Source organism: Takifugu rubripes, chromosome 9 (assembly GCF_901000725.2).
Source record: "Takifugu rubripes chromosome 9, fTakRub1.2, whole genome shotgun sequence".
NCBI lineage: Eukaryota > Metazoa > Chordata > Actinopteri > Tetraodontiformes > Tetraodontidae > Takifugu > Takifugu rubripes.
Window position 1 is genome coordinate 15313925 of NC_042293.1, and position 24377 is coordinate 15338301.

Genomic DNA, 24377 nt, shown 5'->3' on the forward strand with positions numbered 1-24377 from the left:
CTGGACATCATCTATTTTCACATGTTGTGTTTGTCCCCTGCAGGTTCACGTGGGCACCTCCCATCAGGACCAAAGGGTTGTGGGATATCTCACATGTACGCACCTCCACGCCATAGAAGGTACATGAGCACTCAGAGCTGGACTTGTTATTCTCATGCATGGATGTACTGAACCTGTGTGTGTGTGTGTGTGTGTGTAGCCAGACGGCCAGATAAATAGACGAATCAATATCCCTGTGCCCCCTCTCACTGTTCCCATGGCGACCAGCTCAAGCTGGTTATTTAAAGCCTCTGCTCGCTGCCTTCCTAATTTTTTCCTTCTTTTTAACCAGACATGTCCGCCTCCTTCTGAGCTTCGCTGCTATTCTGGGCCACTCGTGCACTTTCCTGCATGTAAAAATAGCAGATTTACAACAGCCAATGTTTAGAAGTCTTTGTAAATTGTTAATTCATCTACTATAAAACTTTAGGACCATTAGACTTTGAATTTCAATGATGATCAACCAAAGTGATAATTTGTTCCCCAGAAGCAGAACTGCTGTCGACTTTTAAAGTCTAAATAATTTCACATTTAAGGTCTAAATATTGCAGCACTGCACAACAAAAACGCTCAGATCTGTCAAGGGATATAAAATGATATATAAATATATATATAAATATATACCTTTGTTACAATAATGCTGCAACAACAGTGAAAATTCCAGCCACTGTTTCTTTCTTTTTTTAGAAATGAAGCTTAGTTAGGGTTAGGGTTAGGGTTAGAGTTAGAGGGTTTGGGTTAGGGTTGGTTAGGGTTAGAGGGGTTAGGGTTGGGTTAGGGTTAGAGTTATGGGGTTTGGGTTAGGGTTGGTTTGGGTTAGGGTTGGTTTGGGTTAGGGTTGGGTTAGGGTTAGAGTTAGGGGGTTTGGGTTAGGGTTGGTTAGGGTTAGAGGGTAAGGGTTGGTTAGGGTTGGGTTAGGGTTAGGGTTAGGGTTGGTTACACAGGGTTAGGGTTAGGGTTAGGGTTAGACACACAAACAACAGCTACAGACACACAAACAGCAGCCACAGACACACAAACAGCAGCTACAGACACACAAACAGCAGCCACAGACACACAAACAGCAGCTAGAGACACACAAACAGCAGCTAGAGACACACAAACAGCAGCTACAGACACACAAACAGCAGCTACAAGACACACAAACAGCAGCCACAGACACACAAACAGCAGCTAGAGACACACAAACAGAAGCTAGAGACAAACAAACAGCAGCTAGAGACACACAAACAGCAGCTATAGACACACAAACAGCAGCTATAGACACATAAACAGCAGCTAGAGACACATAAACAGCAGCTAGAGACACACAAACAGCAGCTATAGACACACAAACAGCAGCTAGAGACACACAAACAGCAGCTATAGACACACAAACAGCAGCTAGAGACACACAAACAGCAGCCACAGACACACAAACAGCAGCTAGAGACACATAAACAGCAGCTAGAGACACACAAACAGCAGCTATAGACACACAAACAGCAGCTAGAGACACACAAACAGCAGCTATAGACACACAAACAGCAGCTACAGACACACAAACAGCAGCTATAGACACTCAAACAGCAGCTACAGACACGCAAACAGCAGCTAGAGACACACAAACAGCAGCTAGAGACACACAAACAGCAGCTACAGACATACAACAGCAGCTAGAGACACACAAACAGCAGTCTTGAGACACACAAACAACAGCTACAGACACACAAACAGCAGCTATAGACATGCAAACAGCAGCTAGAGACACACAAACAGCAGCTACAGACACACAAACAGCAGCTAGAGACACACAAACAGCAGCTACAGACACACAAACAGCAGCTATAGACACACAAACAGCAGCTACAGACACACAAACAGCAGCTACAGACACACAAGCAGCAGCTACAGACACACAAACAGCAGCTAGAGACACACAAACAGCAGCTAGAGACACACAAACAGCAGCTACAGACACACAAACAGCAGCTACAGACACACAAACAGCAGCTAGAGACACACAAACAGCAGCTAGAGACACGCAAACAGCAGCTAGAGACACGCAAACAGCAGCTAGAGACACACAAACAGCAGCTACAGACACACAAGCAGCAGCTAGAGTACACACAAACAGCAGCTACAGACACCAAACAGCAGCTAGCAGACACACAAAACAGCAGCTATAGACACACAAACAGCAGCTACAGACCACACAGCAGCTAAGACCCAAAAACAGCAGCTACAGACACACAAACAGCAGCTACAGACACACAAACAGCAGCTAGAGACACACAAACAGCAGCTACAAGACACACAAAACAGCAGCTACAGACACACAACAGCAGCTAGAGACACACAAACAGCAGCTACAGACACACAAAACAGCAGCTAGAGACACGCAAAACAGCAGCTAAGAGACACGCAAACAGCACTACAGACACACAAAACAGCAGCTAGAGACACGCAAAAACAGCAGCTAGAGACCACAAAACAGCAGCTACAGACACACAAACAGCAGCTAGAGACACCAAACGCAGCTAGAGACACACAAAACAGCAGCTACAAGACCCAACTGGGCTTTAATTAGACTGTCTGTTAATAAATGACAGACCTGGAGATAGGATCAGGTGTTTTTAGTGGCAGTGCTTCACGTTTCGTCTTTGTCTTGGTTCACATTTCAAAACGGCTGATAAGAGCTTACTAGAGATAACTGCCCAGTAACCGATGCTACCTTAAACTGAGTTTTGCACTTATATGGAGAACAGGTGCGGTCGCCTCTTGTTAAAATCGACGTGAAACATCGGAGAGACCAGAAGAAGCAAATATTTCCATTTCAGATTTACAGTTTGCTCAGTTGGTGAGTATCTGTGTGGAGCAATAGAACTGAGGGTTAGGGTTAGGTTAGGTTAGGGTTAAGTTAGGGTTAGGGTTAGGTTAGGTTGGGTTAGTTTAGGGTTAGGGTGAGGGTTAGGTTGGGTTAGGGTTAGGTTGGGTTAGGGTTAGGTTAGGTTGGGTTAGGGTTAGGGTTAGGGTGAGGGTTAGGGTGAGGGTTAGGGTTAGGGTTAGGTTGGGTTAGTTTAGGGTGAGGGTTAGGTTGGGTTAGGGTTAGGTTAGGTTAGGTTAGGTTAGGTTAGGTTAGGTTAGGTTAGGGTGAGGGTTAGGGTTAGGTTAGGGCAGTGCTTCTCAATTACGGTATTTTCTGTTACGCCCCCCCTAGGAAGAAGAAAACATTTTGCGCCCACCCCCCCCCCCTCCACCGTGACTATAATTAGTATCATTTGTCTATGAAATTGTTATAAGTACACCTCTGCATAACATTGTAGCCCTAACCCTAACCCTTATTAACATTAAAGAAAACAAAAAAAGAAAGAAATATAGACCAAAGCGGGATGATTGTTGCCAATATTCGGCACGTTTTTGCCGAAAAAACTCAAGCGGCTGATCAGCGTGACTGGGGTGTAATGTCTTTAAGTGAGGGTTAGGGTTAGTGTTAGGGTTAACCAGGGTTAGGGTTAACCAGGGTTAGGGTTAACCAGGGTTAGTGTTTATCAGCGTGACTGGGGTGTAATGTCTTTAAGTGAGGGTTAGGGTTAGTGTTAGGGTTAACCAGGGTTAGGGTTAACCAGGGTTAGTGTTATCAGCGTGACTGGGGTGTAATGTCTTTAAGTGAGGGTTAGGGTTAGGGTTAACCAGGGTTAGGGTTAACCAGGTTAGGGTTATCAGCGTGACTGGGGGTGTAATGTCTTTAAGTGAGGGTTAGGGTTAGGGTTAGGGTTAACCAGGGTTAGGGTTAACCAGGGTTAGTGTTATCAGCGTGACTGGGGTGTAATGTCTTTAAGTGAGGGTTAGGGTTAGTGTTAGGGTTAACCAGGGTTAGGGTTAACCAGGGTTAGTGTTATCAGCGTGACTGGGGTGTAATGTCTTTAAGTGAGGGTTAGGGTTAGGGTTAACCAGGGTTAGGGTTAACCAGGGTTAGTGTTATCAGCGTGACTGGGGTGTAATGTCTTTAAGTGAGGGTTAGTGTTAGGGTTAACCAGGGTTAGGGTTAACCAGGGTTAGGGTTAACCAGGGTTAATGTTATCAGCGTGACTGGGGTGTAATGTCTTTAAGTGAGGGTTAGTGTTAGGGTTAACCAGGGTTAGGGTTAACCAGGGTTAGGGTTAACCAGGGTTAGGGTTATCAGCGTGACTGGGTGTAATGGTCTTTAAGTGACGCCTTCATTTATTTGGCTTCATGCTGTCCTGCCAACATTTTTAGACACAGTAAACACCCACCGGTCTTTCCTCGTCTCCCACCGTAGTCGCAGTGAAGCCAAGCGCTATAAAAGGCTTCGTCATATTTCCTTCGTCTGAGCTTTCGTTTGTCTCATTATCTCCGTCTCTCTCCGCCTTCTTTTCATCACAGTTAAGTATTTTTTCATGCTGTCTCTTGAGGGTTTGTTCACTGCTCTTCTTATCTCTTGCTCTGTGGTGTGTGCGCGAATGCTCGGTGCAAAAACCTCTACACCATAGAGCTCATACTCCCTGCGCACACTCTGACAATGAGAGCGCCACTGCCAACTACTGTAGTGGATGTGCTATTACCTTTATTCTAGTACGGCCAAAAAAAAAAAACAAAAACATGTTCTCCGGGGGTCACACGGGTTAGGGTTAGGTTAGGGTTAGGGTGAGGGTTAGGGGGTTAGGGTTAGGGTTAGGTTAGGTTAGGGTGAGGTTAGGGGGTTAGGGTGAGGGTTAGGTTAGGTTAGGGTGAGGGTTAGGGTTAGGTTAGGGTGAGGGTTAGGGGGTTAGGGGTTAGGTTAGGTTAGGGTGAGGTTAGGGGGTTAGGGTTAGGGTTAGGTTAGGTTAGGGTGAGGGTTAGGGGGTTAGGGTTAGGGTTAGGTTAGGTTAGGGTGAGGGTTAGGGTTAGGTTAGGGTGAGGGTTAGGGGTAGGGTTAGGGTTAGGTTAGGTTAGGGTGAGGGTTAGGGGGTTAGGGTTAGGGTTAGGTTAGGTTAGGGTGAGGGTTAGGGGGTTAGGGTTAGGGTTAGGTGAGGGTTAGGGTTAGGGTTAGGTTAGGGTGAGGGTTAGGTTAGGGTTAGGTTAGTTAGGGTTAGGGGGTTAGGGTTAGGTTAGGGTTAGGTTAGGTTAGGGTTAGGGTTAGGGGGTTAGGGTTAGTGTTAGCCAAAGCCACCTACTCCTTCCCACCTCCCTGGTTCTCACTCTGTCCTCCATCCAGCAGTTCTTCTCTCCCTCCAGGCTCTCACCTAGCGCCTCCACTGTGGTCACCCCCCTGCCATTGCCTCTTCTCCTTTTCTTGCTGCCATGATTGAAGGAAGAGGCAAAGACAAAGCACTACCGTTTATGTCACTCATATCAGCAGAAAGTATACATTTGCAAAGACATTAAATGAAGTTGATCTTAGATTCTAACTTAATGGATAAAAGCCCTGACCTAACCCTAGACCCTAACCCTAACCCTTTTTTGGGTGGCTAGCGTGTATATGGTGACTGTCAGTTGTGTCCTTATATAATTGGAAACTTAGGTTTTGGTAATTATTGCTTCTAAATGTAATCCTATCTATATGGGGGGGCTAGGAATGAATTCTGCTAATATTCTGGATTATTTAAGTAATGATAAAGAATGTACCATAAAAGGCCTTTCATCAATACCCACAGGTGACAGACATCACTATTATTGGGCCCTAACCCTAACCCGCAACGCCAGCCCTAACCCTAACCCGCAGCCCTAACCCCAGCCCTAAACCCTAACCCCAGCCCTAAACCCCCTAAACCCTAACCCCCAGGCCCCTAAACCCTAACCCAGCCCTAAAGTCCCTAGACCCACCCTAAACCCGTACCCAAGCCCTAAATCCCTAGCCCCTAACCAAACCCCAGCCCTAAACCCAACCCAGACCTATACCATAACCCCATGACCCTAACCCCAGCCCTAAACCCTAACCCAGCCCTAAAACCCTAACCCAGCCCTAAAACCCTAACAGACCAGCCCTAAACCCTAACCCAGCCCTAAACCTAACCCCAAGCCTAAACCTAAACCCATGCCCTTAAACCCTAACCCCAGCCCTAACCCAGCCCTATGTTATAAACCCACCCTAACCCAGCCCTATACCCCTAACCCAGCCCTAAACCCTAACCCCAGCCCTCAAACCCTAACCCCAGGCCCTAACCATAACCCGCCCTAACCCTAACCCCTACCCTAACCCCAGCACTAACCCCAGCCCTAAACCCTAACCCCAGCCCTAAACCCTAACCCCAGCCCTAAACCCTAACCCAGCCCTAAACCCTAACCCCAGCCCTAAACCCTAACCCAGCCCTAAACCCTAACCCTAACCCCAGCCCTAAACCCTAACCCAGCCCTAAACCCTAACCCAGCCCTAAACCCTAACCCCAGCCCTAAACCCTAACCCAGCCCTAAACCCTAACCCCAGCCCTAAACCCTAACCCAGCCCTAAACCCTAACCCCAGCCCTAAACCCTAACCCCAGCCCTAAACCCTAACCCCAGCCCTAAACCCTAACCCTAACCCCAGCCCTAAACCCTAACCCCAGCCCTAAACCCTAACCCAGCCCTAAACCCTAACCCCAGCCCTAAACCCTAACCCCAGCCCTAAACCCTAACCCTAACCCAGCCCTAAACCCTAACCCCAGCCCTAAACCCTAACCCAGCCCTAAACCCTAACCCCAGCCCTAAACCCTAACCCAGCCCTAAACCCTAACCCCAGCCCTAAACCCTAACCCTAACCCAGCCCTAAACCCTAACCCTAACCCAGCCCTAAACCCTAACCCCAGCCCTAAACCCTAACCCTAACCCAGCCCTAAACCCTAACCCCAGCCCTAAACCCTAACCCTAACCCCAGCCCTAAACCCTAACCCCAGCCCTAAACCCTAACCCAGCCCTAAACCCTAACCCCAGCCCTAAACCCTAACCCTAACCCAGCCCTAAACCCTAACCCCAGCCCTAAACCCTAACCCCAGCCCTAAACCCTAACCCAGCCCTAAACCCTAACCCCAGCCCTAAACCCTAACCCAGCCCTAAACCCTAACCCCAGCCCTAAACCCTAAGCCTAACCCAGCCCTAAACCCTAACCCCAGCCCTAAACCCTAACCCTAACCCAGCCCTAAACCCTAACCCCAGCCCTAAACCCTAACCCTAACCCAGCCCTAAACCCTAACCCCAGCCCTAAACCCTAACCCCAGCCCTAACCCAGTCCAGGCCAGGTCATTCAGACATGCTCAGTGGGGTTTTTGTTATTAATCTTCTCCCTCCGGCTGCTCTGGGTACCAGGTGATGCCTCCATACGCTGTGAGCAGCTGGACCTCCTGCTACAGTGGGGGGCCGAGTTTCGCCGAACGTCATCCCAGCTGCCTGAAGGAGAGAAAGTGGCTGGAAGATCTGGTGGCCTTTGATGTTGTCCTGGGAGACCTCAACTTTGATAACTGCTCCTCAGGTATGGAAGTCATATCTTCCCTCAGGTATGCATTTCATTATCCATTCAGTATGCCAAATTCCAGGATATCCTGGAAATTCTACACTGTATTCCCTTGTGTTTTTTTCAGAGGACAAACTGGAACAGCAGCATGCACTTTTGTTTACCCAGTACAGGGACCCCATGTCGCCTGGGGGCCAGGAGAGGACAAGCCGTGGGCTCTGGGTAATGACACTTTAGCAAATAGTCTGGAGCTCTGGAGTCGTGTGCTTGCTAATCGCTATCTTCCTCATATTACTAGTGGTTGCAAAAAGTACAAAAAGTAGCCTTTTCGTAAATCTATGATGAAAAACGAAGAGTTAACCACAATCGTAGACATAACATAATTCCCTGGTTGTTCCGTCATGTCCACTCCAGTTTCCCTGACTCGAGTGTCACTGCCACCTCACCGCCCATATGATTGTGCCATTGCCCTCCAGCCAGGCACCTCACCCCCTGGGGGTCCCTGTACCCCCAAGCAAAAGGCCATTGACACCATGCGGGTGACTCTGGCTGTGGGTCTCAGCCGTCCTTCTTCCTCTCCTGCTGCGGCCGGGTTTTCCTTTATAAGCATGGACGGTCCCGTCCACTGGGACACTGTCTTGACTATGTGGGCTTGACAGCTTTACCATCAAGAATCGGTACCCCCTCCCTGTCATTTCTTCCACTTTGGAACTCCTCCAGGGATCCACCCTTTTCACGACACTTAACCTACGCTACGCCTACCATCTTAGCCCTTAGCATGCTCACCTGTTAGCCCTTACCGTGCTCACCTGTTAGCCCTTAGCATGCTCACCTGTTAGCCCTTAGCATGCTCACTTGTTAGCCCTTAGCATGCTCACCTGTTATCCCTTACCGTGCTCACCTGTTAGCCCTTAGCATGCTCACCTGTTAGCCCTTACCATGCTCACCTGTTAGCCCTTAGCATGCTCACCTGTTAGCCCTTAGCATGCTCACCTGTTATCCCTTAGCATGCTCACCTGTTAGCCCTTACCATGCTCACCTGTTATCCCTTAGCATGCTCACCTGTTAGCCCTTAGCATGCTCACCTGTTAGCCCTTAGCATGCTCACCTGTTATCCCTTAGCATGCTCACTTTCCAGCACTTCCGAATGTGGATTGCTGGTTTTGGCCTGCCTGTCTTGGACTTTCCAACCCGACTCAGAGTGCATCCTCTTGTGTGGTGTTCTCTACTCCCACCTGGCGTCTTTACATGTGCCGTTGTCCACAAAGCTCGTTATTAAGCGTTGGGAACTGCTGTGCTGTTATTGGATCCTAGCACATCAGGGGCTGATAGTCTGATAGTGCCGTCCAATTTTTGCTGTATCCATGGAAAACAAAAAGGCAAATCATTCCTAAAATTACTTTTTACATGTACCAAGATTAATGACTAATCTGATTATCATATCATCATTTTGACAGCTATTAATATTAATATAATATCAATCCACCTGTTTCTACGGGCATGCACACATTTTCTTTGGCTTCCAATAAAATTGATTGTTAAAAGATCTTAATGTACTGGAAAGTTAGGACAAATACTATCGGACATACGGGATGTGCGAAATTAAAGGATGTTGGAAGTTAGAAGCATCGGCAACGGCCAAACAACTAAAACCTACTTTTGTGTAGCGAAAAAGATCTGGCTGCTCATCAGACGCCCATCGTCAGAAGAGCGCCGCCCTGAGAGCCACTCGTACGTCACAAGAATATTTTAAAGGCTCGTCGTGCTGTACGGAGACGCTGTCTCTTCTTCTTTGGTGGTTCTTCTGGGTCACCATCACAGGGTTAGGGTCCTCCAGCTGCTGCTATCCTGAGCATCTTTCCCTTCATTTAGAACAATGATACAGTAAATAGATTATAGAAATGGAACCACATACGTCATTGGAACCTATATTTTATTAAACTTTTCTGGGTTTTTAGTGGAGCCACATGTTCATTTGTCTTTAAAGATTGTTACATGCAAGTGTATCATTAACTTTGGACTTAAACAATTATACAATTATCTCAATTAGCCTGGTCGGCATTTTATTAAGTCACCACAGCATTCCGAGCATTTATCCGATATTCATGGAGGTTATTGGAATAAAAGCCACAGCAAAGATGATGCCGCCTTCTTAAAGTATCATATAGAACCTGATATACGTGTCTGTCTAACCCTGAACCCTAACCCTGACCCTAAACTTGACCCTGAACCCTAAACTTGACCCTAACCTGAACCCTAAACTTGACCCTAACCCTAACCCTAACCCTGAACCCTGAACCCTAAACTTGACCCTAACCCTGACCCTAACCCCAAACCCTGACCCTGAACCCTAAACTTGACCCTAAACCCTGACCCTAACCCTTACCCTAACCCTCACCCTAACCCTGACCCTGAACCCTAAACCTGACCCTAACCCTAAACCTTGACCCTGAACCCTAAACCCTGACCCTGACCCTGACCCTAACCCTAACCCTAAACCCTGACCCTAACCCTAACCCTGACCCTGACCCTAACCCTAAACCCTGACCCTAACCCTAACCCTGACCCTGACCCCTAACCCTAACCCTAAACCCTAACCCTAACCCTGACCCTAACCCTAAACCCTGACCCTGACCCTAAACTTGACCCTAACCCTAAACCCTGACCCTAACCCTAACCCTAACCCTCACCCTAACCTGACCCCCTGAACCCTAAACCTGACCCTACACTAGACCTTAAACCTTGACCCTGAAACCCTAACCCTGACCCCTGACCCTAACCCTAACCCTAACCTAAACCTGACCCTAACCTAACCCTAACCCTAACCCGACACCCTGACCCTGACCCTAACCCTAACCCTAACCCTGACCCTAACCCTAAACCCTGACCTGACCCTAACCCCTGACCCTGACCCCTGACCCTAACCCTATTCTGTCATTCACAAGGCACATTACTGGATCCCAGTGGCCTTTACGATGAGGAGGTCAGTTCCGCTGAAAGTTTACAAAAGTAAGTCTAACAAATGTTTAGATTTTCTTTTTTTATTGGTGAAATAAAACTTTGCCTTTATCTTATCTGATCCTGACTGACTCTTCTCGAACCCTAACCTTTGTGACCCTCTCAGTTATCATTTGGACTTCTTGTAATAGCTCGGGGGTGTTTCATGTTGTTTTAGGAGTGATGGAGAATGAGGAGGGGAGGAAGGAGTACCTGGCGTTCCCTCCCAGTAAGAGCCAGTGTCCCGCCAGCAGTCAGAAGGGGAGGAAGATTCCGCTGAAGGCAACGGCCGGCGGATTGACTACATCCTGTACAGGGACCAGGGCCGCAGCAGGACTGGAAGATGGTACTGTTTCATATTACCTCATACATGGCAAGTCAACTAATAGGACTTTGTTTTTCCATTTAAATAATTGTGGAAAGAAACTGTTTTATTACTGAGTGAATTATATAAAAGCATAAAAATATAGACAAGTTCTGGAAAATGATTAAGTGTATAATCCTACCAACAGGAGGTGATCAACCACCATAACTGTAACCACACAGAATCGCCCCCCCCCCATAGGAAACCAGGAGCCCTGTGCTCCTCAGCCCCAGCTCCCAACACACGTATAGGGTCAGGGTTAGTGTCAGGGTCAGGGTTAGTGTCAGGGTCAGGGTTAGGGTTAGAGGACGGTTAGGGTTAGAGGGTTAGGGTTAGGGGTTAGATCAGGGTTAGAGGTTAGGGTTAGGATCCAGGGTCGGGGTCAGGGTTAGAGGTTAGAGGACGGTTAGGGTTAGAGGGTTAGGGTTAGGGGTTAGGATCAGGGTTAGAGGGTTAGGATCAGGGTCAGGGTAGAGGGTTAGAGGACGGTTAGGGTTAGAGGGTTAGGGTTAGGGGTTAGGATCAGGGTTAGGGTTAGGGTTAGGATCAGGGTCAGGGTCAGGGTTAGAGGTTAGAGGACGGTTAGGTTAGAGGGTTAGGGTTAGGGGTTAGGATCAGGGTTTAGAGGGTTAGGTTAGGATCAGGGTCAGGGTTAGGGTTAGAGGGTTAGGGTTAGGATCAGGGTCAGGGTCAGGGTTAGAGGGTTAGAGGACGGTTAGGGTTAGAGGGTTAGGGTTAGGGGTTAGGATCAGGGTTAGGGTTAGGGGGTTAGGATCAGGGTCAGGGTCAGGGTTAGAGGGTTAGAGGACGGTTAGGGTTAGAGGGTTAGGGGTTAGGATCAGGGTTAGAGGTTAGGGTTAGGATCAGGGTCAGGGTCAGGGTTAGAGGGTTAGGATCAGGGTTTAGGGTTAGGTGTCAGGGTTAGGATTAGGATCAGGGTTACGGGTTTAGGGTCAGAGTTAGGGTTACATTAGGGTTTAGGTCACGGTCAGGGTTAGGGTTAGCATTAGGGTTAGGGTCAGGGTTAGGATTAGGGTTAGGGTTACCTGAACTGTCTCACCCCCACAATAGCCTGGTTGTTTCAGGCTAAAAGAACGATGGAACAAATCTGCTCACCTGGTTCTCAGACAGATTCCGATCATCTCCAATCAAACGTCCTTTCTCTAACCCTAACCCTAACCCTCTCTAACCCTAACCCTAACCCTTTCTCTAACCCGAACCCTTCTCTAACCCTAACCCTCTAACCCTAACCCTAAACCCCTAACCCCTAACCCTCTAAACCCTAACCCTAACCCTTTCTCTAACCCTAACCCTCTAACCCTAACCCCTAACCCTAACCCTTTCTCTAACCCTACCCTCTAACCCTAACCCTAAACCCTAACCTCTAACCCTAACCCTAACCCGAACCCTAACCCTCTAACCCTAACCCTAACCCTAACCCTAACTCCTAAGCCTAACCCTTTCTCTAACCCTAACCCTCTAACCCTAACCCTTTCTCTAACCCGAACCCTTTCTCTAACCCTAACCCTCTAACCCTAACCCCTAACCCTGACCCTTTTTCTAACCCTAACCCTCTAACCCTAACCCTTTCTCTAACCCGAACCCTTTCTCTAACCCTAACCCTAACCCCTAACCCCTAACCTCCTAACCCTAACCCTCTAACCCTAACCCTCTAACCCCAACCCTCTAACCCTAACCCTAACCCTTTCTCTAACCCTAACCCTCTAACCCAAACCCTCTAACCCTAACCCTAACCCTCTAACCCTAACCCTAACCCTAACCCCAACCCTCTAACCCTAACCCTAACCCCTAACCCAACCCTCTAACCCCAACCCTCTAACCCTAACCCTTTCTCTAACCCTAACCCTCTAACCCCAACCCTCTAACCCCAACCCTCTAACCCTAACCCTTCTCTAAACCCTAACCCTCTAACCCTAACCCTCTAACCCTAACCCTTTCTCTAACCCTAACCCTCTAACCCTCTAACCCTAACCCTCTAACCCTAACCCTTTCTCTAACCCTAACCCTTTCTCTAACCTAACCCTCTAACCCCAACCCTCTAACCCTAACCCTCTAACCATAACCCTAACCCTCTAAACCCCAACCCTCTAACCCTAACCCTTTCTCTAACCCTAACCCTCTAACCCTAACCCTCTACCCTAACCCTTTCTCTAACCCTAACCCTCTAACCCTCTAAACCCTAACCCTCTAACCCTAACCCTTTCTCTAACCCTAACCCTAACCCAACCCTAACCCTCTAACCATAACCCTCTCTCTAACCCCAACCCTCTAACCCTAACCCTTCTAACCCTAACCCTTTCTCTAACCCTAACCCTCTAACCCTAACCCTCTAACCCTCTAACCCCAACCCTCTAACCCCAACCCTCTAACCCTACCCTCTCTCTAACCCCAACCCTCTAACCCTAACCTTCTAACCTAACCCTTTCTCTAACCCTAACCCTTCTAACCATAACCCTCTCTCTAACCCCAACCCTCTAAACCCTAACCCTTCTAACCCTAACCCTTTCTCTAACCCTAACCCTCTAACCCTAACCCTCTAACCCTCTAACCCCAACCCTCTAACCCCAACCCTCTAACCCTAACCCAACCCTCTAACCCTAACCCTCTAACCATAACCCTAACCCTCTAACCCCAACCCTCTAACCCCAACCCTCTAACCCTAACCCTAACCCTTTCTCTAACCCTAACCCTTTCTCGCCCTGCAGGACATTGAAGATTACAGCTTTGTCACCCAACTGGCTGGTCTCACTGATCACCTGTCTGTCGCCATGCGATTGGCTGTTTCTGCTGGTGAAGAGGAGCCGTAGGTGGACCATCGGAGCTTCAATGCTGCCACGGCTGCAGGAGGAGAAAAGACTGGAGAGAATTGTGGATCTTCAGAACCACTTTACTGGACAAAAAGTGGGTTCAACAAGGACAAATGAGTCATGTTAGTGGAGATGGAACAGGCAGAGGGGAGATAAGCAGGGTTAGGTTAGTTTAGGTTAGGGTTAGGAGACAGAAGGGGTTGGTCTATGTGCACAGACCACACACACAGACACACACCCCCAGACACACCCCACACCCATACACACACACACCCCCACACCCCCACACACCACTCCTGTTCTGGCTGTTATTAGCAGGTTTTCCTCACTTCAGGGACGTTGGGTTAGGGTCCAGTTTCTAGCGACCCGTCCAGAGGAAGCACTTCGCTGACCGGCCGTCTCAACGGCGTCCTGCTCCTTTTCCTCCTGTTGGTCAGGCCGGATCTCCGCGTTATTGCTCATTCCCAGGAACCTCAACAAGTGTCTTTTTTCTACAGAAATCAAAGTAGACTTTTAAAATAGAAAAGTGAGATGGTTTTTATTGCCCCACAATACTTTTATAGACAATTTCAATGCCTGTTTAATATAAATGTATCAAAAATGACAATTCATGATGTAGAGAAGGAAAGTCTAACGCCGTGCTAGAAGCATGTTGCTCAGAGGGTTGGGCAGGAGTGTTTGAATGGAGAAGGTGCATGATGGGAAATCCTCCCAGTTTACATGATTACTGCAGATGCCTGAAACATTGACGGCCTTCGTCATCACTGCTGGATGCTTGTGCACGTGAGGTAGCATAGAATTTAAAGCCTTGCACGCAACCACACCAACACCTTATTCAACGGAACCATGCAGCTCCAGGTTGGTGCTCTAAATGGTTTTCTTTTCCCAAATATTGAATACATTTTAAAATTTTAAACATTTTAAAATAAGGCACTTATTCCATTAATTTATGGCTTCGCTCATGAAAAGAGGCTTGAAGCTGGACAAGCTTTGATGCTTCTCCCTGACATGAGTGCAAACATGTCGAGCTGAGGGTTAGGGTTGGGTTGGGTTAGGGGTTAGGGTTGGGTTAGGGTTGGGTTGGGTTAGGGTTGGGTTAGAGTTGGGTTAGGGTTGGGTTTAGGGTTGGGTTGGGTTAGGTTACGGTTGGGTTAGAGTTGGTTAGGGTTAGAGTTGGGTTAGGGTTAGGGTTGGTTAGAGTTGGGTTTAGGGTTGGGTTAGGGTTGGGTTAGGTTAGGTTAGGGTTGGGTTAGGTTAGGGTTGGGTTAGGTTAGGGTTGAGTTAGGGTTGGGTTAGGGTTAGGTTAGGGTTGGGTTAGGTTAGGGTTGGGTTGAGTTAGGTTAGGGTTGAGTTAGGGTTGGGTTGGGTTAGGTTAGGTTAGGGTTAGAGTTGGGTTAAGGTTAGGTTAGGGTTGGGTTAGGATTAGGGTTAGGTTAGGGTTAGAGGGTTAGGGTTAGAGGGTTAGGTTAGGTTAGAGGGTTAGGGTTAGAGGGTTAGGGTTAGGTTAGGGTTAGGTTAGGGTTAGAGGGTTAGGTTAGGGTTAGAGGGTTAGGGTTAGGGTTAGAGGGTTAGGTTAGGGTTAGAGGGTTAGGTTAAGGTTAGCTGAGCTGAGCGCAGAGTCTCACCAGTTCCTGTCAAACTGATGATCCAGAAAATGTCCCTAACCCTAACCCTAACCCTAACCCCTAACTCTTTCATGGCAGCAAACATTCACAAACATAATTAGAATCCCGCAATAATCTATAAACAAAACAGAAAACTAATTAGGCCCACTAATGTAAATGTCAGACTTTATATAGACTTGCAGTGTTCATGATATATGAAGAATTGCGCAATGTGTTCTGCGTTAAGGCCAGAGACGATGGTGTCGAACCAGATTCAGTCAGGACAACCTTCAAGAGAAACCCATGAAGGTAATCTGGAGGTCATGAAGAGGTGACGCGTGTATGAATGGAAATGCCCCTATTTTTAAATCCATTCACCTCGTGGACTAACCCTAACCCAGTGAGCTGAAGCCTCCCCACGACAGGGTTAGGGTTAGGGTCACGATCAGGGTTAGGGTCAGGGTTAGGGTTAGCATCCTGGCCTCATGGAGAGAGGACTAATGCAGGAGCTGCTCACGGTGCCCAACGAGGCTAGATCTAGATGGAAGCTCCCAACACAATCGGGAAAGACTCCCTCACTGAACTTTCTGAGACTTGGAACAAGAACCTGCTCCGAAGAAGATCATCTGGTGTGAATGTGCAAGAACGGCTTCAATCTCCTCGTTGCTCCTGTGGACCATCATCCAAAGGAGATGGAGTGCAGCCACATTATGAAGAGTCCTCCCTTATAAAGTTAAGCATATTTCTTCTTTTCTAATCATTTTTGTGGACTTTTCCTACAAACATTGTGACCGAGCCCCTCTCTTCCATGAGCAAGAACCTACATCACTAATGAACTCGTGCACAACTGGACCAAAGTATTGAACTTTCATCGTATACATTCCTCAAGAACCCGTGGAGCAGTTTAGCAGTGGTGACTGCTGGTGTTTCCATCCATGTTTACAACAGCCTTTCTTACCTGCCTACCTGTCTCACAGACACCTGTGCAGGGTTAGGGTTAGGGTTAGGGTTAGCTAACCTGTGCAGGTGTCAGCAACCCGCTGAGAGTTCTGTCTGTTATGTTCCACACGAGTTCATGTCACGTATCCCTGATGCTCTGCTGGGAGGTTAGACGGGTTGGAAGCTGCCAGACGGAATTCCGTTTGCCGACCTGTTCAGTGCTCGGATGCTGCCGGCCATTTTGTTACTTGGAGTTTTTTGGGATGCGTCTCCTCCCCCTCGAGTACAATTAATACATTTGAATTGAGGTTTCCCAATTCCACCCAAACTCGAGTGTTTGGGTGGAAGTTGGAAACTGGTGTGGAAAATAGTTGAAAATGATCAGAATTCTGTTTTATTGTTTTTACTATTGAATTACTACTGTCTGTTGTTATTGCATTATTATTATTATTATTACTGTTATTATTATCATTAATCTTATTATTATTAATCTTAATAATATTATTGTTATTATCATCATTATTTGTGTTAATATCATTATTGTTATTATTATTATTGTTATTATTGTTGTTGTTGAGAAATGATCGTTCGGGATGCAAACATGAGATGTTATAGGTTCCAGGATCTTTTTGCTTTTTAAGTCATCGGTTGTTTATTGTTCGGAGCGCTCGTTCATGTCCGGTTCTGGTTCCGGTTCCGTTTCTGGTGAATTATCTGTGAGCCAAATACTTTAATAACAATATCTCCTGCCAAGTCAAATTGGACTTTTTTATCAGAGATAAAAATAAGTGGACATTTTGTCTTCATGCTGAGCTGGGCTGATGTGTAAAACTTTACAACTTTAAAAGCAAATGTTTGGAATCGGGGAATGCTCCTTCTTTTACTCATCCTGGGGGGGCGCTTTAAGTTAGCATACCTTGTGCGCTGGTGTCCTCGTCCCACTCAGGACAAATGTTGGGCAGCAGTTCTGAGATGATGAACACGGAGCTTCTCTAGTCGCACGTATTGTATAATAATGCTTCAAGCTTGTAACCTCAATGCAGGTGAACCCTCACTTTTCAACCTTCTCTGCTCTGATTCTGTGTTTTTGGTTAAAGATTTATTGGAATTGAGGGGTCATCTCTTGGGAGGGTCACTGAGCTTGTCTCTGCTATGTGGCTGAGGGATTCATTCTTTCTCTTTTTGAGCTGCATTTTTTCTTTCACCTTTTAAAAAGAAACAAAGGAGTTTTTCCTTCACCACGTGTCTTTGTGTCATTATTTGACCTCAGAGGGTTTCAGGCTGGAGGTCATTCACAGATTTAGACACCAAATATTTTGATCTGATTGACCCCAAGTTCCACGTGTGTAGTAGTGGGCCGATAGCTTCCTTCTTTCGATAACACAATGAAGTCATTGTGATGTATGGAAAACACATTGCCCTTTTCTGAGTGCAAGTATGGGGAAGTGAAAGAAGCATGGGGGAGTTTTGATCTTTAAGAACAAGGCAAAAGCCGGTCCGGAAATTTGCTCAAGGGACTTTGTTAACGTGTCAAAAAGCAGTGAAACCGAAACAAATCAAGTGATGAAGATCCAAATGATTCCCCCCCAAAAGTTTATTGATTCGAAACGCGTACATCATTTTTTGCCAAAACTACAAAAGCATGTCGATTAGCTAGTTGATTAGCTATCGCCAAAGGATTTTATGCTGTGAGGGGCATACCCCCGAGCTTTGATCTCACTAATAGCCAAACCCCGAGCTTTGATCTCACGAATAGACAAACCCCCGAGCTTTGATCTCACGAATAGACAAACCCCCGAGCTTTGATCTCACGAATAGACAAACCCCCGAGCTTTGATCTCACGAATAGACAAACCCCCGAGCTTTGATCTCACGAATAGACAACCCCCCGAGCTTTGATCTCATTAATAGACTAACCCCCGAGCTTTGATCTCACTAAAAGGCACCAAACAAGCGTGCTCAGGGGCCACGCACAGTGGCGGCGTCCACATCAGGCGCTCTTGATTCTGTGGAGATGCACATGTCAGCATGTCTGCTGAGCAGAAAGACCGAGCAGTCTTTCAGAGGAGATCTCAGATGGCAGAATTAACGTCAGCATCCGTGTTTATCGGTGCGTCTTGCTATATTTGGTATTTGGGGGGTGTTCACCACAAGCACGGACCGCCACTGGGTACAAATATGCACGTACATTAAAAAGGTTATAGAAATAAGTTCAAAATCTGGTCTCATATATGTCTCACTTAATTATTGTAGCGATAGCAAAGACAGAGCACGTCTCATTTTGGAATGGACTGGGCAGTGCTAATCTGCCTCACCCAGACACGGCTGTTAACGAACCAAGTGTTCATTCATTTAACATGTCCAAACCTATGCAGCCGTTGCATCTGGCACCTGATTCATGAATTTCCACACGATCAGAATAGCGACATGAATCGTAGTTACATGTCTGAAATGGCTGCAGGGTGTTTTTGTTCCACCCGACAGGACTCGAGAGCTTCATTTGACTCAGGGTGAAGCACAGAAAAGTGCTTTTAGTCACTCGCGCAGCAGAAAATGTGGTCGTGCTTCATGTTTAACGGTCGGTAAACTGAAGCATCTGAAGCGTGAAGAAGTAAAAAGACTCCACCTTGTTGAAGCCAGATGTGATTAAAAATGAGATTTCAAGATATGATTCAAGAGAAATACTCCATCAAAGTGAGTCTTTCATGGGACAGGTGCTCGTGTATCCCAGAATGTTCGGCCCGTATGGACCACTGGAAGGAGGCTTGATCACAAACATCAAAGCCTTTGAATCCTTTCATGGACCAACATGCAGAGAGGAAGCGTTTCAGCCGAGGACGAGAAAATAGATGGTTGTACAAGAGAAAGTAGCTTAAAAAGTGCAAATAAATATATGTTGTGTGTGTGTGTGAGTGTGTGTAAGTGTGTGTGTGTGTGTGTGAGTGTGTGTAAGTGTGTGTGTCTGACTGTGTGAGTGTGTGTAAGTGTGTGTGTCTGACTGTGTGAGTGTGAGTGTGTGTGTGTGTGTGTGTGAGTGTGTGTGTCTGAGTGCGTGTGTGTGTGTGTGTGAGTGTGTGTGTCTGAGTGTGTGTGAGTGTGTGTGTGTGTAAGTGTGTGTGTCTGAGTGTGTGTGTGTGTGAGTGTGTGTGTGTAAGTGTGTGTGTCTGAGTGTGTGTGTGTGAGTGTGTGTGTGTGTGTGTGTGAGTGTGTGTGTGTGAGTGTGTGTGTGTGAGTGTGTGTGTGTGTGAGTGTGTGTGTGTGAGTGTGTGTGTGTGTGTGAGTGTGTGTGTGTGTGTGAGTGTGTGTGTGTAGTTCATCTGAAAGCTGCTGTAGTTTCCCAGTCTAACTTCCTCTCTTTGAACAATGTTCGTTGTCATCAGGCAACATTTCCATGTAAAATTCAGAGCATTTCTAAACAGCAGTTAGGGTTAGAGTTAGGTTAGTAGTTACTCAGTACTTCAGTTAGGGTTAGAGTTAGGTTAGTAGTTACTCGGTACTTCAGTTAGGGTTAGAGTTAGGTTAGTAGTTACTCGGTACTTCAGTTAGGGTTAGAGTTAGGTTAGTAGTTACTCGGTACTTCAGTTAGGGTTAGGGTTAGGTTAGTAGTTACTCGGTACTTCAGTTAGGGTTAGAGTTAGGTTAGTAGTTACTCGGTACTTCAGTTAGGGTTAGAGTTAGGTTAGTAGTTACTCGGTACTTCAGTTAGGGTTAGAGTTAGGTTAGTAGTTACTCGGTACTTCAGTTAGGGTTAGGGTTAGGTTAGTAGTTACTCGGTACTTCAGTTAGGGTTAGAGTTAGGTTAGTAGTTACTCGGTACTTCAGTTAGGGTTAGAGTTAGGTTAGTAGTTACTCAGTACTTCAGTTAGGGTTAGGGTTAGATTAGTAGTTACTTGGTACTTCAGTTAGGGTTAGGGTTAGGTTAGTAGTTACTCGGTACTTCAGTTAGGGTTAGGGTTAGGTTAGTAGTTACTCGGTACTTCAGTTAGGGTTAGAGTTAGGTTAGTAGTTACTCGGTACTTCAGTTAGGGTTAGGGTTAGATTAGTGGTTACTTGGTACTTCAGTTAGGGTTAGAGTTAGAGTTAGGTTAGTAGTTACTCAGTACTTCAGTTAGGGTTAGGGTTAGATTAGTAGTTACTTGGTACTTCAGTTAGGGTTAGGTTAGTAGTTACTCGGTACTTCAGTTAGGGTTAGGGTTAGGTTAGTAGTTACTCGGTACTTCAGTTAGGGTTAGAGTTAGGTTAGTAGTTACTCAGTACTTCAGTTAGGGTTAGGGTTAGATTAGTAGTTACTTGGTACTTCAGTTAGGGTTAGGGTTAGGTTAGTAGTTACTCGGTACTTCAGTTAGGGTTAGGGTTAGGTTAGTAGTTACTCGGTACTTCAGTTAGGGTTAGAGTTAGGTTAGTAGTTACTCGGTACTTCAGTTAGGGTTAGGGTTAGATTAGTGGTTACTTGGTACTTCAGTTAGGGTTAGAGTTAGAGTTAGGTTAGTAGTTACTCAGTACTTCAGTTAGGGTTAGGGTTAGATTAGTAGTTACTTGGTACTTCAGTTAGGGTTAGGGTTAGGTTAGTAGTTACTCGGTACTTCAGTTAGGGTTAGGGTTAGGTTAGTAGTTACTCGGTACTTCAGTTAGGGTTAGAGTTAGGTTAGTAGTTACTCGGTACTTCAGTTAGGGTTAGGGTTAGATTAGTGGTTACTTGGTACTTCAGTTAGGGTTAGAGTTAGAGTTAGGTTAGTAGTTACTCAGTACTTCAGTTAGGGATTTTAAACAACTTTTGCAGAATGTGACACAAACGTTTTCAGTGGCTTCACATTAATATAAAGTGTGGTGCTTGAGCCTGTCCTCTGCAACACACACACACACACACGCACACACACACACACACACATTAGTGATTGTGAAGGAGAATCCAGAACCGACCCTCCTGATTGCCTGTTGTTATTGTCTTGGCGTGTCTAAGCCTAAAATATGCAGGTGTGAATTTTAGTGAAATGCTGTTAAACAATGGAGAAAAATGAGTTTAAACTGCAACAGAGACAGAAATAGTGACATCACACTGCACCTGAAACTCTCAGCATGGGAAGTTTTGGTCACGAAACACCCCCCCCCCCCCCCACTCCTATTAGATATTATTATACTTCCTCATTTAAGGCTGCCCACAGGCCGGATCACTGAATGTCCCTTTTAAGGAAAGTGAAAAGGGACGTTGATGAAATCCCCAACACGTCACTCTGTTTTCAAAATGAGAGATGTCCCTGTTCGTCTTTCACCGTATAAATGTGGCTTTAGGTGGAGTTGAAGCTCACACAGCAGAGAGGCCAGGGTTGCTACAGCTCAGCGGTACCGGACAACACACACACATACACACACACTCTGGGAAATGGCTGCTCCTCGACTTGCTCTGGCTGGATTTGTGCTGCTGCTGGCTGTGATCACTGTGACGGAAGGTAAGTTCACCTTAATAAGACTTTACCCATACACGTGTGTGTGTGTGTGTGTGTGTGTGTGTGTGTGTGTGTGTGTGTGTGTGTGTGTGAGAGAGAGAGAGTATGAGTATGGTCTCTGCTTTTATCTACATTATTTAATCTTACAATCTGTTCATTGTAAACCGCAGTATCAGACAAACGGGCCACGCAGGAAAATAACAAAGAAATAAAAAAGGGAACAACGTGCAGTTCATTTGTGCATGTGTTCAAAGGTCTGCGTGGTTCTGGACCAAGGAGATGCTGCACAAGGTTCAATAAGAGGCAGGTGCAACAAGACAAAGTGTTGAGCTACACCAGGACCAGCCAGCGCTGCGCCATCCCCGGAGTCTTGTAAGTGCAGAAGTTAACTGGGATGTAGTGTTTTCATGTAGGGATGTGCTGACCCTGAGTGTGTGTGTGTGTGTGTTTCTTCAGCCTGAAAACAGTGGGTGGGAATACTCTGTGTGCCAGATCTTCAGTCGACTGGGTGAAAGATCTCATCAGACACCTGGATGCCAAATCTGCCCACATTGGGGAGACGTCCAACCTGTAACCATGGCAACAGCGTGTCCACGCTCAGGCCCTGCCAGGAGCTCCACAGGCTCTTCGTACAATTCTTGTGACGCAGTGAATAGTTTGTCTAAATTGTCACACAATCTGATGTGCATGATCTTAAGCTAAACGTCTGCTTTTTTGAGTGATATATAGTGAAAGCTTTAGATTAACAGCATTTTGCCCGTTATGCACATGGAAAGATGAATTTTTATGAAATAAATTTGCTTCTGATTCTGTGGAGAGTAGAACACAACACTTCATGTTCATCCATCAATATGAACTATTGCTGTCAGTATGACCAAAAATATTTATGCGGTATTTATCAATTGATTTTTGAATTAAAGCTCAATGATGTATCAAAATTTGGAATCTGTTGGAATCTGTCTCATGTGTTACCGATGACGGTTTGCTGTTTTTTTACAGTCATTTTTGTTTTTTTCTTTTCCAAATTGGTTTGTGGAAAGAAGCAGACCCAAAGAAAACTTTACAATAACCATAATATATAATGACCATAAGCAGAAAAACCTAGAAATGTTCCTTCATTACTAACGACCCATCTAAGCAGAGATGGGCTTCCCTCGCCCCAGACACATCCTCCAGCAACAGAACCGGTGTCCAACATGCACCAGAACCAGAACCGACATTTCCAACTTCCTCTCCTGAAAGCAGAACCCACGCACCACCAGGGGGCGTCAGTGGACAGCGAAGCCCCCCTCTTTACCCACGACCTCCAGCCTACGGTGTCCTGGTTACACTCGAATGTGGTGTTCGCTACGGACAAGGTGCGACTGGCACAGGAGTCCAATAACAGACCATCCACATTCTGATGATGGAGGCCCTTTGGCCCAATCGTTAGGGTTCGGGTCAGAGGGTTCGGGTCAGGGTTCGGGCAGCGGGTTCGGGTCAGAGGGTTAGGGTCAGAGGGTTAGGGTTTGGGTCAGAGGGTTAGGGTCAGAGGGTTAGGGTTCGGGTCAGAGGGTTAGGGTCAGAGGGTTAGGGTCAGAGGGTTAGGGTTTGGGTCAGAGGGTTAGGGTCAGAGGGTTAGGGTTCGGGTCAGAGGGTTAGGGTCAGAGGGTTCGGGCAGAGGGTTCGGGTCAGAGGGTTAGGGTCAGAGGGTTAGGGTTCGAGTCAGAGGGTTCAGGTCAGAGGGTTAGGGTCAGAGGGTTCGGGCAGAGGGTTAGGGTCAGAGGGTTCAGGACAGAGGGTTTGGGTTAGGGTCAGAGGGTTCGGGGCAGAGGGTTCGGGTTAGGGTCAGAGGGTTAGGGTCAGAGGGTTAGGGTCAGAGGGTTTGGGTTAGGGTCAGAGGGTTCGGGTTAGGGTCAGAGGGTTCGGGTTAGGGTCAGAGGGTTAGGGTCAGAGGGTTCGGGTTAGGGTCAGAGGGTTAGGGTCAGAGGGTTAGGGTTAGGGTCAGAGGGTTAGGGTCAGAGGGTTCGGGTTAGGGTCAGAGGGTTCGGGGCAGAGGGTTCGGGTTAGGGTCAGAGGGTTCGGGGTTAGGGTCAGAGAGTTAGGGTTAGGGTCAGAGGGTTCGGGCAGAGGGTTCGGGTTAGGGTCAGAGGGTTCGGGCAGAGGGTTAGGGGCAGAGGGTTCGGGTTAGGGTCAGAGGGTTAGGGTTAGGGTCAGAGGGTTAGGGTTAGGGTCAGAGGGTTCGGGGCAGAGGGTTTGGGTTAGGGTCAGAGGGTTCGGGCAGAGGGTTAGGGGCAGAGGGTTCGGGTTAGGGTCAGAGGGTTAGGGTTAGGGTCAGAGGGTTAGGGTTAGGGTCAGAGGGTTAGGGTTAGGGTCAGAGGGTTCGGGGCAGAGGGTTAGGGTTAGGGTCAGAGGGTTAGGGTCAGAGGGTTTGGGCAGAGGGTTAGGGCCGTATGAAATCTTACCGCAGGCCGTGATTGGCCCCCGGGCCGGACTTTGGACATGCCTGACCTAAAGGTAGACCTGGAGGTAGACCTGGAGGTAGACCTAAAGGTAGACCTGGAGGTAGACCTGGAGGTAGTGGTGTCACGCCATCCAGCGCTGTGCACCACTTAAATGTCTTAGTGCTGGAGCCCACAGAGTGGACGGTGGTCCAAGCCCAACCACTTTAGAGGCCTGGTAATTCTACCATGGTTTGGTTTATGATCAGATGCTGCACAAAAGGTTTTAAAAGCAGTAGTTCATATATGTACATTACTCACTGATTATTTTATTGT

The 24377-nt window shown here is 47.1% G+C and overlaps 2 protein-coding genes across 2 annotated transcripts in view; both read left to right on the top strand.

Moving 5' to 3' along the window:
- The window catches only part of smpd3 (sphingomyelin phosphodiesterase 3), a 22928-nt gene extending 8262 nt beyond the window's left edge, over nt 1-14666 (top strand). The window contains 10 exon segments of the mRNA XM_029842117.1: nt 44-119; nt 7301-7398; nt 7400-7463; nt 7573-7625; nt 7628-7667; nt 10391-10454; nt 10622-10719; nt 10722-10766; nt 10769-10788; nt 13533-14666. Coding sequence (XP_029697977.1) covers nt 44-119; nt 7301-7398; nt 7400-7463; nt 7573-7625; nt 7628-7667; nt 10391-10454; nt 10622-10719; nt 10722-10766; nt 10769-10788; nt 13533-13634 — 660 coding nt within the window. The 3' untranslated portion in view covers nt 13635-14666.
- A 6800-nt stretch (nt 14667-21466) lies between these two features.
- LOC101065036 (monocyte chemotactic protein 1B-like) lies at nt 21467-22445 on the top strand. The gene is made up of 3 exons (XM_003979202.3): nt 21467-21624; nt 21876-21993; nt 22078-22445. Exons 1-3 carry the CDS (start codon nt 21558-21560, stop codon nt 22193-22195), a joined length of 303 nt encoding a protein of 100 aa, XP_003979251.2. The 5' UTR covers nt 21467-21557; the 3' UTR covers nt 22196-22445.
- The last annotated feature ends 1932 nt before the right edge of the window (nt 22446-24377 follow it).